The sequence below is a fragment of the Pteropus vampyrus genome, unplaced genomic scaffold (assembly GCF_000151845.1).
Source record: "Pteropus vampyrus isolate Shadow unplaced genomic scaffold, Pvam_2.0 Scaffold18, whole genome shotgun sequence".
Taxonomy (NCBI): domain Eukaryota; kingdom Metazoa; phylum Chordata; class Mammalia; order Chiroptera; family Pteropodidae; genus Pteropus; species Pteropus vampyrus.
Window position 1 is genome coordinate 7,661,098 of NW_011888799.1, and position 16,088 is coordinate 7,677,185.

General features: G+C 31.8%; 1 protein-coding gene across 4 annotated transcripts in view; it reads right to left on the bottom strand.

Annotated features, from left to right (window-relative positions):
• The window catches only part of SUPT3H (SPT3 homolog, SAGA and STAGA complex component), a 449,818-nt gene that overhangs the window by 130,335 nt on the left and 303,395 nt on the right, over nt 1-16,088 (bottom strand). For all 4 annotated transcript variants that reach the window (XM_023527667.1, XM_011354759.2, XM_023527664.1 and 1 more), the window contains one exon: nt 11,900-12,039. In XM_023527667.1, the coding sequence (XP_023383435.1) occupies nt 11,900-12,039 (140 nt within the window). The remainder of the gene's footprint in view (nt 1-11,899; nt 12,040-16,088) is intronic.

The window sequence follows — 16,088 nt, forward strand, 5'->3', positions numbered from 1 at the left end:
TTAAGGCAACTAAAAAGTCAAACTATTTTTGAAGTATAAATCAGTCAATAACTAAAAGAATTGTCCAGAAGAGGTATTTAATGGATCAGAGAAGTGAATAAGTACTATGTTATTTGAAGATGCTAAATTATAAAACCTTATAATAACAAATACATGAGAAAAAGTAGGTAGCATTTATGGCCAAATGTTCAGAATTGGCAACCAAATAGAATGGACCAATAGTCACAGATAGTACTGGCAGCTAAACAGAAATTGAAAAAAATATCTGCTATCTGAAACTGGAATTAATGCTTAGTAGCATCCTGTAGACAAATTTGGGACAGTGCAAGTCAATGCTGAAGCAGTGTGGTTAGGAGAACTTCTATAGCTAGAACTGTGGAAAAGCCACTACTATAATTTGAACAGGAAGTCATTCAAGCAATGAAAACCATTAGCAAGTGGAAAGCACCTATAAAAGATTTGTTGAAGAACTCCTGATACGTAAGTTCATAAAGGTACATAATGAATTACAATATCCTTTTTGCAATTCTATGTGAGCCAGATGACTGATTTTATATACCTGGAAACTGAATTCTTTAAGCAAAAGAAAAAAATTCAAATTGTCCAAAGAATAGATTAATAATATTCACATATATCAGCTATAAAATTACAGCTATTTTATTCACATTATTTAAACAAATACTTGATGGAAGTTTATAATGCTTGAGGAACTGTGCTAGGTACAGAAGATATGAAAGTAAATAACATAAGTCCATGCTCTCAGGAGTTTATTGACTAAGTTAAACTAAGCAAACACAACTAGTTATAACCTATCATATACTAAATATTTGAACTGAGATGTTGCCAGATGGCGAAGGCTCAGGAGAAGGGAAGAAATCAAATGCATATTAAGAGAAAAACAAGTACAAGGGGGTTCCTTAAGTTGTGTGTGTGTGTGTGTGTATGCATGTTTTGGGAGGAAATACGGGAGAAGAGTGGTGGGCGCAGGAATGGTGGAAGATGATGAAAAGGCTAGTTGGGGCCAGATTATAAAAGATGTATTAATGCCATGCTAGGGAGCTGAGACCCTTCTGTAGAAAATGGAGTCATGAAAAGCAGAAGCCTAGATAGATGTGATCTGCCTTTTGGATCAATGCTTTTGAAAAGGACAGTTTCCAAGAGACATACAAACACAATGGATTACACTGATAACTAAGTAATTAGAGGTTAATCTAGAATTATTATTTCTAAGCAAAAAATAGAATGATCTAGAAATAAATCTAATTGCATTAAACAGCTTGCTTTGCATGATTTACCATAAAGTGGTAGCAACAGTAAGAACTGAACTAAAGGTAGCTTGGATACAAATAAAGGAATAGAAGGAAATTATCTATACCAAATAAGCAATGATCTGTTAATTCCACTAAATAAACTAAAGCATTACAAAGATAAAAATCTTGCCGCAGAATGCATTTATATTCATATTTAGAAGTATTAACTTGTTGAAATTAAACCAATAAAGATAAATAAAAGCCAGACTATGCAACAACAATCTACCCACCTACTGTGGGGAATGTGGATGAAGGAAAAAGAATAAGGAAATATAATCCACAAAATATTCAGGGCAAAAATATTTTGGTTATTACAACAACCACAATTTGAGAACTATAAACATTAAATGTAAATTAGTGGTAAATCTTGTGGTGCTCTTAAATTCGATGATATTTTAAAACTCTTCTCTGCCAAGGTGTTTTATAAACAAGTTGGTATACTGATCTCTAAGAAAACCCTTGAAATATATCTTAAAAGAGAAAGATCTGATTTTAAAAAGAACAAATTGAAATTATTTGAGAAAGAAAATATTGGTTCTATAAAAAAACTTAATTGAACAGTATAATCAGATGTGTTAGTCAAATACAAGACTAAACACAGCAACCCAGTAAGGCCTGCATACATGTATTACCACTGGTAGACACAAATGTTTAGTTTCTTAGTGCCATGTGTATCTTTACCCCAAGATATGATTCTCTGCTTTACTACAGCTGAAACTCCTTGATGTGAGGAAGGTGGAAATGAATGGCATTCTCTGTTCCTGTTTTACTACCAAGTCTTGATTGAAAATATTCTGTCCCCATAACAAACGATACCTGTGGACATCAAATCATAAGTCCTGATTTAGATTAGGGAAAATATGGTTACCGTGAGTATTGATTCAATGCTGTCCCCATGTATTTTACTACCCAGAAGACTAATGAAAGGGCAGGGAAGACAAATTATTTAAATTTCACCCAGACACTAGGTCTGAAGATAGAAGACAAAATACAAGTGATACTAAAATTTTTATCATACAGATGGTAGCTATTTGACTTACCTTGCTCTAAATTTTTTCTATAGTAAAGCATAACCCAAGAGATTAAACATCCTGTAATGTTGGAGATTTAAAAAAAAAAAAAAAAATTCAAACCAGTTCTAGCTTCGCACCTGGTATGTGGGGCACTCTAATCATACATAGAAGTCTGTCTCTACTCTTACTTACAGCCCATAGTTCACATGGTTAAGAAAGGCCTAAAAGAATCCCTTGAGAATCATCTGTCAAATCTGACATACTAAGCTACAGAATGATAAGACCTGTATAAGTAAAGTTAGAAAATGTTGTATTTTTCTAAGATCTGTAACTTACTTTTCATGTCATTAACTGAAAAATGTCTTTTCCAGAAGACACCTTTCCCAAGTTTAGACAAGCTTTTATGACGACAAATATATACATGTTCGCCATTACATAGTCAGAAGAGGGCCACAGGTGTGGATAAAAAGTAATTTGATACAGTGTATAAAGTCACAAATGGAAATCAGTTTCAGAGCTGCAAATTACACCTACATTTGGGTTCTTCTAAAGTCATACAACATTCCCTGTTCTGCAATTTCTAGGCCAAAAAACTATATACTAAATTACATTAATTTTGCTCTGTATAGCTAGAAATACTAAAGGTTTTTGGAGAGAGTTGTACTAATACTCCCTGAAGAACAATTTAAAACTATTTTTAAATTATCTGAACAAAAATTACCCCCAAAGAAGAGATATAGTAATGTGTGCTCTTGAATCTCTTTCAGAAACTAACCCTGACACATTACACTGTTTCATGTCTTAAAATGTACCCTAATTCTACCTACTTTATTTTGTGCCCTTCTTCAGCAAACCACACTGAAGCTAATCCTATGGCCCTTAAGTTAATCATAAAAATTTCTTAATGAAGTAATGCTTTACTTCAAAATAAACTAAATTTCTAAAAATAGCAAGTGAAATAGAAAGTACATAGCTCCATCACACAACCTAAGAAGGTTCAAAATTCAAGACCAAATATCGTAATAATAAAATAAAATAATATAATAATGATAATAGCAGCAACCAAGCAACCATTTATTGAGCCTGTAGTTCCTTTACCAGAGTACTTAGTTACCTTTTGATTTGCCAGTTATTACTCTAGACTGTGAGCAACCATAGTTTGTCTTTTTTGATAGTCATAACCTCAGGACCTAGTATAGTGACTAGACTTACAAAAGACTCTTAATAAGTAAATGCTGAATGAATTAAAGAACGGAAGGATGGATGGCTGACTGCTCGAATCCAAAGAAAATGATTTCCACTCATTCTACCATGCTGTCTCTTAAGGAAAACTTCCTAGAGATGTGAGCAGAGTCAAGGTTATAATGCACCACTCTATTAATTCTTACTGTCATAATTAGAGGTCTTTTACACTTAAGGACCTTCGTGGCTGCCTTTCCAGAATCCATTCCTTCCTCTTAAAGCTTCAGGAATCCCTGGTTTTGTGAGAGGCTGGCTGACTGCACCCTCAGCTTTAGGGATAGAGCATATGATTTAGGCTAAGCCAATCAAAACATCATCTTACTAGCTGCTGTAGGTGGTAGGGGTGATCCTGTGACCTAAGCAGTTTCAGAGTAAATCTTGGGACAAAGTCATTCTCTCTGTCAGGACCTGGAACTTCTATAGCATTAGTGCTCCCATAAAGTTGGACAGTCTAAAGATTTGGGCAATAAAAACAGAAAAAAGATAATTATAGGGAAATGGAGCTACAAATCCGATGATGTATTGCAAACCTCAATATCAAACCCAACTGAAGTCAAATCGACTCTTGGTTGTGTACCTGAACTTACGCATTTTCCTAATTGTTTAATTCAATTTGAAATGGGCTTTTTGTTCATTGCAATAAAAATTATCATATAAAAACGTTAATGATTTTAAACTTCTTACATCATTATTACAGCTCTGAATAGAGTCTATATGACACTGTCCAGGGTTATATTCTCCTACTTCTTAATTATATAATGTGAGCCTATTTAATTTGTTTAGTAAAGCATATCTTGCAGCAGTACATATAAACTAACAGCTTCTAATAGGAAAAAATAAAATGAAAAGGGAAACTGCTGACTTCATAAGGTATATAAATATCTAATCACTATGTTGCACACCTGAAAATAATATAATATTGTATGTCAACTGTATTGGAAAATAAATTAATTTAAAAATAAAAAATTTAAAAAATGAAAACTAAAAGAAGACACTGTTGAATAAAAGAAATCAATTAAGGATTAAGAGAAACAGCATAAAGAGAATAGCATAAATTTACATATTCAATTCACTGGTAATCTCGTCATCTAATGACAGCCACTGTTAGTTAACATATTGGTAAATTTCCTTCCAGTCTAAATTTCTATGTGTGTGGGAATATATACATAAATAGGGTTCTCTTGCCCCATCTTCCACTATTATAAATAACTATGTGATGAACAGTCTGTGCATATGATTGAAATTTCTGATTATATCTTGAAGAAAAATGGCCAAATATGGGTTTACTTGGTTGAAGTATATGAATGCTTTTAATGCTTCTAACTGATATTTTAAAATAGTTTCTGGTTTTTATTAACCTCCTTTCTACCAATAGGTAATGTGTACCCACTCCCACTTTACTCATAACCATTTACAAACAAAAATGGCACTGGTTGATTACAGGTAAACAGATATTTTATATGTTTATTAGTTCTTTTTATTTCTTCTGTGATTTGTCCATTCATATTCTTTGCCAATTTTTCTAGTAAAATGTTATTTTCTATTTGACTAAAAAGTCTACATAAAGAAATGATATTAATATTCTGTCATCTTTTTACATTAGTTTGCCTTTTAATTTTGTCTTTCATTGATATACAGAAATTACATAATTTTTGTAATCAAATTTAAGTCATTTCCTTTGTGATTTTTTTCCTTCCAAACTGAGCTGAATGTGCTTTCAGAAAACTAATAGATTTCATTTTCTTTAAAAATTTACAATGCATATTTGCATACAAAAGCCTCTGAAAATTCCTAAAATAATAAATTTCTTAACTTAGAATTTCACAAATCTATTTGAAAACAGATCACTCCCCCCAAAATTGCGCCTGTTAACATCTTGAGTAGTTATTTCTTGAAAAGCTTGTTAGAAAAGCCTAGAAAAATCTTTCTGTATCCCAAAATTGATATTTACCTGTGCTATTTCTATGTTCTAAATGGTCTTAATTTTTTATACCCAATTCTTTAATCCACCTGGAATTAATTTTGATGCAAGTATAAGGTTAAAAGCAATCTTTATTTTTTCTCTTCAAATAGTTATCCAACTACTTAGCATCCTTCTCCCACTGATCTCTAATTTTGCCTTTACTGTATTTACATTCTTCTCTATATTTATTTCATTTATTCTCTTCATTGGTATGGTTGCTGGGTTTTATACCAGTACCACACTATTTTGATGTTAGTACTTTTATGGAATGTTATATCTGGCAGCATAAATTGAACTCTGCCCTCTAATCCTTCTTTAATAAAAACTTCTTGGTTACCCTTATCTTTATATAATTTCAAATAAATTCTAATATCATTTTATAGTTTTTTAAAAAAAATCCTGCTGAGATTTTTGTTAAAATTACATTAAACTCATAAGTGATTTTGGGAACTGAGACATTTACAATATTCAGTCTCATTTACAATATCCAGGAACATAGTGTTTCTTCATTTATACACTCTTCATATCTCAGTATGTTATTAAATATTGCTTCTGTATTTCTCGCAAATATACAGTTTATCTCTAAATAAATTTTTTTCTTGTGTTATTTTTGATTGAATTGTCTTTCTCCTCATTTTTATTTACTATTACTTAGATATGGGGGAAACTACTGATTTTTATAGTACCTAAATGATTTAGTGAAGACTTTAATTGGTTCTAGTAGTTTTTAGATTGACTCTCAAGGATTACCTAATAAAAATTACATTATCTGTACATAATGATAAGTTTTGTCTCCTACCAATAGCTTTGTCTTTTATTTTACTGGTTAGTGCTCCCTGAATTCTGGCACATAAAAGTGACAACAATGGAAATTGTAGAATTTAATGAAACTGTTAAGATTTTTAAAACTATAATGACGTCTGTTCATTTGAGTGACATTATTTTTATCACAATATGCAAGAACTTTCCTATTTCTAGTTTACTGAGAATTTCTAAAAAATACAGGAAGTGAATTTTGTCAAATGTCTTTTTATTATCTACTAAAACAATCATACAAATATTTTCCTCTGACCTAGTTATTTAGTACATAATGGAAATACATTTTCTAATATTGATGCATACTTGAGCTCATGAAAAAAATCCTATATGGTCTTGGTACATCACTCATTATATATACTGCCAAATTAAAATTGTTAATATTTTAAGATTCCTGCATCCATATTGATAAGCAAAATTATATCATACTGTGTAAAATTTAATGAGTTTTCCTTTTTTTCTATGCTCTGATATAGTTTATATAGCATGATAACTGTTTTACAAATGTTTAAAAGAGCTCTCCAATAAGCTGGTTTAAATTCAGAGATTTCTGAGGATGTAATTCTATAGCATGTCTTCCAAGCTTACTGATCTATCCAGGTTTTCTACTTCCCATTGAGTAAAACTAATCATTTCTATTTTCTTAGAAAAATACTCGTTCCATTAAGATTTACATATGTATTAATACAGAATTATATGAGAATTGATTTCTCCAGTCTATGGCCATATCCTTACTCATTGCTAATTTTTAGCAGCTATCTTTTACTTTTCCTATTTAGACCTGTCATAGATTTATTCCATTTTTGTTATTTTTGCAAAGAATCTTAAGCTGATAAATTCAATTATTTTATAACTTTATGTGTTTATTTTTATATTTTCATTTTCCTGTTTTGTTTATTTTGATATAAAATTTCTAATTTTAGTTGACTAATTTTCATTTTTTTCAATTTTAATAATAAAGGGCTTATATGCTAAAAAAGTTGCCTCTGTTTTAAATAAAGCTTTGTTCATATTTATTAAATTTTATATGGACTATTCTCATTGCTGTTAATATCTAAACAGTCTGTGGTAGTAATTTTTATTTTTTTTTTATTTGTCCATTAGTTGTTTCTATGTTTTTTTCTTTTTAAATTTTCAATCAGTTAAAATTTTGTTTGTTTAACCTCTCTGTTATTACTTTCAGATTTTCTTTTTTTGCTCTTGTAAAGTAGTATGTCCTATAGATGTAGACATTTTTTTGAATTTGTGTGTGTCTGTGTGTGTGAGAAAGACTCTTCATGGGCAGTTGAATAATGGTGCTTTGTAAAGATTTTCAGTTAAAAAATAGTAAAACCTTTTCTTTACTGATGATACACAGATTCATTATGTAAAATAAAAGTTCATGATTAAAGGCGGTATGGGGGGAGGCTGGAGGCTGGAGCCCCATCGAACTTCTTGCTTTCTCCAAAGAGCACCATAAAATCCTTGGGTAGGATTTTAAAACTGCTGCTAATTTATAAAATGTTTTATTTGCATTTGTTAGATTAACTTAAATTTTTATTATTAAAATATTATTCCCCAAGTCAATCCCTTAAATACTAAGAACGGTGTGTTCCGATCTCCACAACAAAGATGTTTCTCTGACCAATCCCTGCACTACGGAGGCTTTTGCTTGCCATGTTACTATTCCCTGAATTTTGATAATTAACATTTTGTATTTACTATCTTCATTATAGGTGGCAACTTTTAGCAACATAAATTCCTGATTTCGTTCCATTTTAAAGCTTTTCCTGCTAAATTCTCTTCTCTGAACTAATATTGCTACCATTAGCATTTGAGTTTGATATCCTCTGACCTTTTACTTTTACATTTTAAAAAATCTAGTTAAAATTACATTTGTTTGTATAGATATAGGACACACACATATATGAGCATAGTATAGGTATGTATTTAAATGTATATGCATATTTGTATATCTCAAGTATATATTAAACTATATCTTTCTAGTATATATTCTCTATTTCTTAATCCTATATGCATTTATATTGTAAAATTTTTTTGAGTTTCTGGGTTTTTAACTCAACTTTTGCATTTTTTTTTTCCGGTATTTGTAAACATTTATTTTACTGGGATTAGCCTTTCTTTTATAATAAATCTTATCTAAGATATTATTTTTGAACTCACAGCCTTAAATACATTTTATTTTACTTTACAATTTTAAAAAATCACGATAGGTAGAAAATGGGAATAGTAGAAAGAACACATTTCAAAAGCAGGAGAAGATGGAGAAGTGCAGTCATCCATCTCTCTGGTTCTTCAATGAGTTTTCCAGTCTCTTTAGCTCCAAAAACTAGAACTCTGACTCTCAGAACCCCCAGAGATCATAATCTCATTATACTTGGGGCATAACTAAATGGTACCCCTGATTTCTCCGATCATTCAACCTTTTTGAGAAATTTTGTGTTTTAAATCTATGCCTAGTCACTTCAGGTTAAATTCAGATGGCTATTTGGGAACTTATTCAATTTTAAACCAACTTAAAAAAAGTTTTAAGCTGTTTAAAATTTTATGTATTCCTTCTGCTTACTCTCTAGACTCCAGTATTAGGCCTCTGACTTAAAAAAACAGGAGATACACAAGATAAACAGTCAGCAGGGATTTTCAGCACCCCAATTTGTTTAAACGCTGCTGTCTTTGGTGAGCTTCCATCTTTGCTCTCATCAATTTGAAGATTACTCAGAAGGTAGTGTTCACTCAATTTTTTAAGCATTTCTTGTTTACATCCCCTTCACAATCCTAATGGTTTATTAGACCAGATGTTTTACATGATTAATGATAAACTTGAACTTCTCAGGTTCCTTCACAGTGGAGCAGCTGGGTGTTAGGCGAGGCTTTTCTGTGAGTGACCACAGTTCCTCTGTTAAGAAAATCCAAAGCTATTTGCAGGTTTTAGTGATCATTTCTTGGCCTTTGATTGACACAGACACATTTAGTTGATTAGATATCAAAAATTTAGAATGTAAGAAACAGTAAAACATACCTGTGCCACTCCAAGGTAAGGGTTAAGCAGGGATGAGAGGTAGTTGGAGGGGAGTTACAAGTATTTACATGTATTATTATGCTTACCACTTCCTTGCTTCCCTTTCCCGTTTCTCAAATACACTAAAACAATTCTGAATATTATTTAATCTTTATTTGATAATTTAGAAGGATCTTCAGAGATCATAGGTCATAGCTGTCTACATATATTCAATTGTTAAAAATCTGGTGCTGGAAAAGAATAGTTTAAGAGTTAACTATCATGATGATGGAGTAGCAAGTAGATATAAAAATTCAGAGTTTTTTATATTTAAAATCACAGAATACTTAATAGTAATGAAATTATGAGTGAAACACAAAGTCAAGCACACATAGAAGTCAGCTGAAAACAACAGGAAAGAAATTAGTTTTTGTATGCTTGCTCAATGTTTTGACAAAAAGCTAGGGTCTCGAGTGAGTGAGTTTTTATATCTATATATATTTTTTTCTTCTAAACTACATTTAAATGTAAAAAAAAAGAAAGTAAAACAATAATAAGCTTTGCTGGTAGGGTCTATACCACTGACACACATTCGAGATGAGAAGGTAGTAAATGAAGTTTCTGCAACTGTAAGTGATGCTTAGAGGAAAATTAAATCACTGAGTGATGCCAGGACTGATTATTCTACTGCACTTTAAAAGCGAGGGATTGCAGTCTGTGAGTCCAAAGTGGTTTCATATGAATTGCCACAGTTGTGGTTTATGCTTGAAACTATAACCTGTCAAATTAGAAGCAGGCAAGGCCTATGCTCTTAACGGTTCCACTTTCTACTGTCTACAGTTATGTCTACAAGTTCAGCACTTTTTATTCAGTTAAACTCTGTTATTTGGATGAGTAGAATCTCAAAACTATTCTTCTTTATCTTGGTTGGAGAAGATTTTAGTTATGATATAAAGCTTAGAGAAACTACCAATCTAATTTTTATTATATAAATGATAATTTCATTGTAATTATTTTTATCAGCTATTGATAGTTTATTATCCTCATTATCACTATGTAACGTATAATATGACTACAGGGAAGAGGAATACAAACTGCATAAATTCCTAAGCTTTTTCTACCCTGCATTTCCAGATATTATATTGACTTTAACTTGTACCTTACTGACTCATCATTTTTCCAGGCTCACAGTAGCCTGCTATTATGAGCTTAGTGTTACAACGCGCTCCATTTCTTCTCTTCTCCTTGATTGTGGAATGCCCTTCTGGGCAATAGGCTTGGTTGACAGAGATTTTCCCATCAAAACTGAAAAGCTGCTTGTTCAATTTTACTAATGTTTTATGTACAGTCAGTCCTTCCTTAATGACTTTTTCTTCATGCCCATTTGTATAATATAAAAATGTCTTAAAAATAAAGCATAAACAATATCTGCTCTCTGTGTAATGCATCATAAGTGAAACCATGCCACTAAACAATCATATCCTGTTTGGCCATAATGACATCAGAAATATAAGTTTATCATCTGCATTGGACAACTTAGCATGTTTTTGGCCCAAGGCGAAACTGAACTAAAACCATTTGCAGTTGTCTCAAACCAAGATAACCACACATTTCTAAGGTAATTGATACCTAAGAAGAACACTGCCTTTTCAAATCACAGTTCATGATCTAAGCATACTAATTCTTTAAAGAAGCTGTTAAAGTTTATAAAGCATGTATGTCTATTGGACTTCCTCCAAACTTTAACATGAAATAATTATATTTTTAGCATGCAAGACTATGATAAAGTAGGTACTTAGCTCAATCTTTTGGCTTTCTAAAATTACCTCTTGCCTAATTCAAAGAGAAAGGACAATGAAAAGAAAATTTTATTTGAAAAAGTACAAGAAGAATGATAAGAATAATGCCTTGCATTTTGGAAGGCACCCAAATGAAATCAATCATTACTTTTATTTTTCCAAAGTATTTAAGGAAACAATTTTATGAATAGATAGCTAAGGTAAATATAAGGCATACAATTTTCATATTCATTGTTAAAATGTATCCAGGGAATCCAAACACACATCACTAACTTTGTGTTACAGTGATATAAAGCATGTGATTGCCCTGGATACTACTACTTTAGCTAGTGAGCCCAACCATAACCTGCAAACTACAGCCTAAAAAATAGTTCTTCACGCTGTATGCCAATACAAATGCAGTTAAGAATTATCTTTGCCTGCAAAAATAACTGGATGATTTGGAACAAAAAATAAGCAAATATTTAATTGTCAATTAGCTTTCAAAGAATACAATAATATCAGTAAAAGTAAGATCCAGAGAGAAATCTACTGATACTCAAAGGAGGGACAGAAACAGAAAACAAAAGATGTCTCTCAAAGTCAACTCTGAAGGCAGAGTTTGACACCCTCTCTAGTCTACTTCATAATATCACTTTCAGACATGAAACCACTGATATGGGCATTTCAGGTATTTAAAGAATATAATAACTAAACCAAATATCATTGGCACTGCAATAGTTATTCTATTACTGTAAAAATGGAAGAATGTACTATACCTCCATTCTTTCTTGTTTAACTTCATCAATTTCATCATCTTCAAACATTGCCAAGAGTTCTCCTGTTTGGTCAATAGAGTTGAGAAAGTCTTGAGCGATTTTTTGTCTTTTGTTCGCATTGTTACTACCACTCAATTTGTCTGCATGAAGATGAGGGAAGGAAAAAAATTGTTTAATAAGTTTACATTATGAATATGAAATTCAGAATTGGATTTCTCTCAAAATAATTTTTAAAAGGAGAATCTTTGCATCTAAAACAAAAGTGCAAATCTCACAGAATTAAATTATTTATTCATCTCATAAAATGAAGAGAATAAAACCAAATTATCAATTAACACAATAAGTGTGAATGAAATGATTAAAATTCTTTACCAAAAAATAGCCACTATTACATAAAATTTAGTTCATACTTTCTCTTTAACCTTGAGTTAGACTTATAGACCTTTCCATTTTGATTTAGCCAAGATCAAATTCTCAAGCAGTCCAGCATGCATACTGATGGAGGTTGACTTCACTTATGTAGCGGGAAAGTCTGGTACCTTTGTTTTTTTATATCTATCTATCTATCTATCTATCTATCTATCTATCTATCTATCTATCTATCTATCTATATCTATAAAAACAAAGACAGTAATAACATCAGGATTGAGACACGAATTAAAAGAATATTATGTATATTACTGTGGCAATATATTTGAAACCTAAATGGATGAGATCTTATTTTTCTCTTAAGAGAAAACCATCATACTTATTTAAAAGCAAAACATATATTTAATTAAAATTATTAAAATTATTGCAAAAGGTCAAGAAGGAATATAATATTATAATAGGTAATTAATACAGCTCAATGCATAAAAGTATCAGTGTGAATTACCGAATGAGGAAAAACTAGATTATTTTTTAATGTGATAAATCACATGCTCATATATCAAAAAAAGACAACCCAAACGTCTTCGGGTGAAAGCACTGAATTTTTCACCATTAAGTATGATGTTAACTGTGAGTTTTTCACAGATGACTGTTTTGGTCAGTTTGGGCTGCCATAGACTGGATGGCTAAAAACCCAAATATTTGTTAAATATACCATAGATTGGATGGCTAAAAACCCAAATATTTGTTTCTCAAATCTCTGGAGGCTGGACAGTCCAAGATCAGGTGCTGGTAGACCTATTGTCTGATGGGGGCATGCTTCCTGGTTTGCAGATAACTGTCTTCTCATATCCTCACTTGGCGGAGAGCAGAGAGCGAAAGCAAGCTCTCTTGTTTCTCTTCTTCGAAGGGCACTAATTTCATTCATGAAGGCTCTTCCTCATGATGTAAGTACTTTCCAAAAGCTTTACCTCAAAATACCATCAAATTGGGGAATCGGTTTCAACATACGAATTTTAGAGGGAACACAAACATTCAGTTCATACCTATGACCTCTGTCATGTCGAGAAAGTTCTCATCCTAGTTTACTGAGTGTTCCTCAAGAAAGACTTGGTTTTTTTTTTTTAAAGGCTTTTTCTACATTTATTGAGATGATCATGTGTTTCTGCCCTTTATTAATATGATGTATTACACATATTAATATGATGTATTACACATATTAATAAAGATTGTTTTCTGAATTTAAAATAATCTTCCATTCTTGAGATAAATCCCACTTAGTCATCGTGTACAATGTTTTTAGATGTTGCTGGATTTTTAACAACTACATTCAAAAAGATATTAGTCTGTAGTTTTTTTTTCCTCCTGTGATGTCTTTTTGTCTGGATTTCATAACAAGGTAATACTGGCCTTATAGAATAAAATAGGGGAGGATTATTATTAATTGTTCTTTAAACATTTGGTAGAATTCATCAATGAAATCATTCGGGCATGGGTTTTTCGCTGGGGTTTTTTTCAAATAATGAATTCAATTTGTTTGCCACAGCAAACTACTTGCCATAGGTCTACTCAGATTTTCTATTTATTCTTCATGCAGTTTCAGTAGTTTTGACTTTATAGTTAATATCTTTGGAATTGGTTATATTAACTGCCTTATTTACCATTTGTTTCTTTTCATTTCTTTCTGTAGTCTGAGCAATAATCTTGTGCCACTCCTTACTTCAATGAAGCTTTGCTACTACCCCCTCACTTATGTTGTTAGTGTCAAATATATCATGTACCTATGTTATAGACCCAACATTATAATTATATTGTTTTATACAATTGTTTTAAAATCAGTTAAGAGATGAGAGGAAAATGAATACACAATTATAATGTCTCATGTTTACCTATATAATTAACTTTACAGGTGCTCTTTTCTGTGTGTGTGGGTGAGGTTCAAATCACTGTCTGGTGCAACTTGCTTTCAGCCTGAAGAACTTCCTTTAGCAATTTTTATATGGCTCTGCTAAGCAAGAAATTTCCCCAGTTTTTGTTTATCTGAAAATATCTTAAATTTTGCCTTAATTTTTGAAAGATCATTTTGCCGGATATGTTTCTTGGTTGACATTTTTTCCTTTCAGCACTTTGAATATGTAATCCTACTGCTATCTGATCTATACTGTAAGTGAGAATCAGCTGTTAATAATATTGCTGGAGTTCTGTTGTATGTGACGAGGTACTTTTCCCTGGTGGCTTTCGTTATTTTCTCTTTACCTTTGTTTTTCAACATTTCTACTAGAATGTGTGTATGTGTGGATCTCTATGGGTTTATCCTAGTTGAAACTTGTTGGGCTACTTGGATCTACAGATTAATAGTTTTCATCAAAGTTGGGAAGTTTTCAATCACTATTTCTTTAAATATTTTTTCTGCTCCTTTTTCTCTTTCTTTTCCTTCTGGTAGTCCCATTAGCCAAATGTTGGCTCACTTAATGGTGTTTCCTATTTTTCTCAAGTTCTTTCAATTTTCCTTTGTTCTTCAACTGCATAATATTTAAACATCTGTTTTCAAGTTCACTGATTTTTTTCTTCTGTCAGTTCAAAGTTACTATTGAGCCCTCCTACTGAATTTTTCATCTTGGTCATTGTACTTTTCAACTCCAGAGTTTTCCTTTTTCTTTTTTTATAATTTCTATCTCTTAACTGACATTCTTTATTTTGTGAGACACTGTAATCATTTCTTTCCTTTGTTGTTTAAACACAGTTTTCTTCAGTTCTTTGAACATATATAGAATAGGTACTTAAGTTTTTGTCTGCTAAGTCCAACATTTGGGCTGTTTGTGTTGTCTGCTCCCTGCCCCCCATTTATAGATCATACATACATGTTTCTGTGCATATCTAGTATTTTGTTGTTGTTGCTGTTGAAATGGACATTTTAGGTAATATATTATAGGAATTCTAGATAATAATTCCCTCCCCTTCCTGGGGCGTATCATTGTTTGCTTGTTTATTTGTTTAGTGACTTGCTGGACTAGTTCAATAAAATCTCTTTCCTTTGCAGTGTGCAGCCTCAGATGTTACTCCTCAGAGAGTAAGCCTCAAACATACTAATAGTCTTCTTAAGTTACCAGGGATGACTGTAATTTTAGTCAGGTTCTCTCTGGCTGTCGCTTTTCCTGATCTCTCTATTAAGTTTCTGGTTGGTTTGCCTCTACTGATATCACACATAGCTGTTGGCTTCCAGTAATTGCTGGTTGACTGCTCTACTGTTTTTGATAATATCCTTGGGCATAAACTGCTCCATAGACTGATCTAAATAATGTTGGGCCCCTTTGCAGTCAAGGTGTTGCCAGATTTTAAGTTTTTCTCTGACCCCAGTAAGACTTCTTATCTGTCTTTCCCTTATTTCCTCTGTTAAACTTTCTGCTGATACACTGTTTTTGCTTCTTCTTACTAGTATCACGAAGCTACCAGCTTTCTCTTAATTGCTCACCAATAGGATCTCCATTTTTAAAAATAATTTTATTTTTAATTACAGTTGACATACAATATTATATTAATTTCAGGTGAATAACATGGTCATTAGATATTTATATATCTTACAAAGAGATCACCCTAATAAATATAGTTCCTATCTGACACAATAAATAGTTATTACAATATTATTGACTATAGTCTTTATGTTATACTTTACTTTCCCATGACTGTTTTGTAACTACCAACTGTAATTAATCCCTGTCCCTTTTTCACCCACTGCTAATCCCCCTTGCATCTGGCAACCATCAAAATGTTCTCTGTATCTATGAGTTTGTTCCTGTTTTATTTTGTTCTTTAGATACCA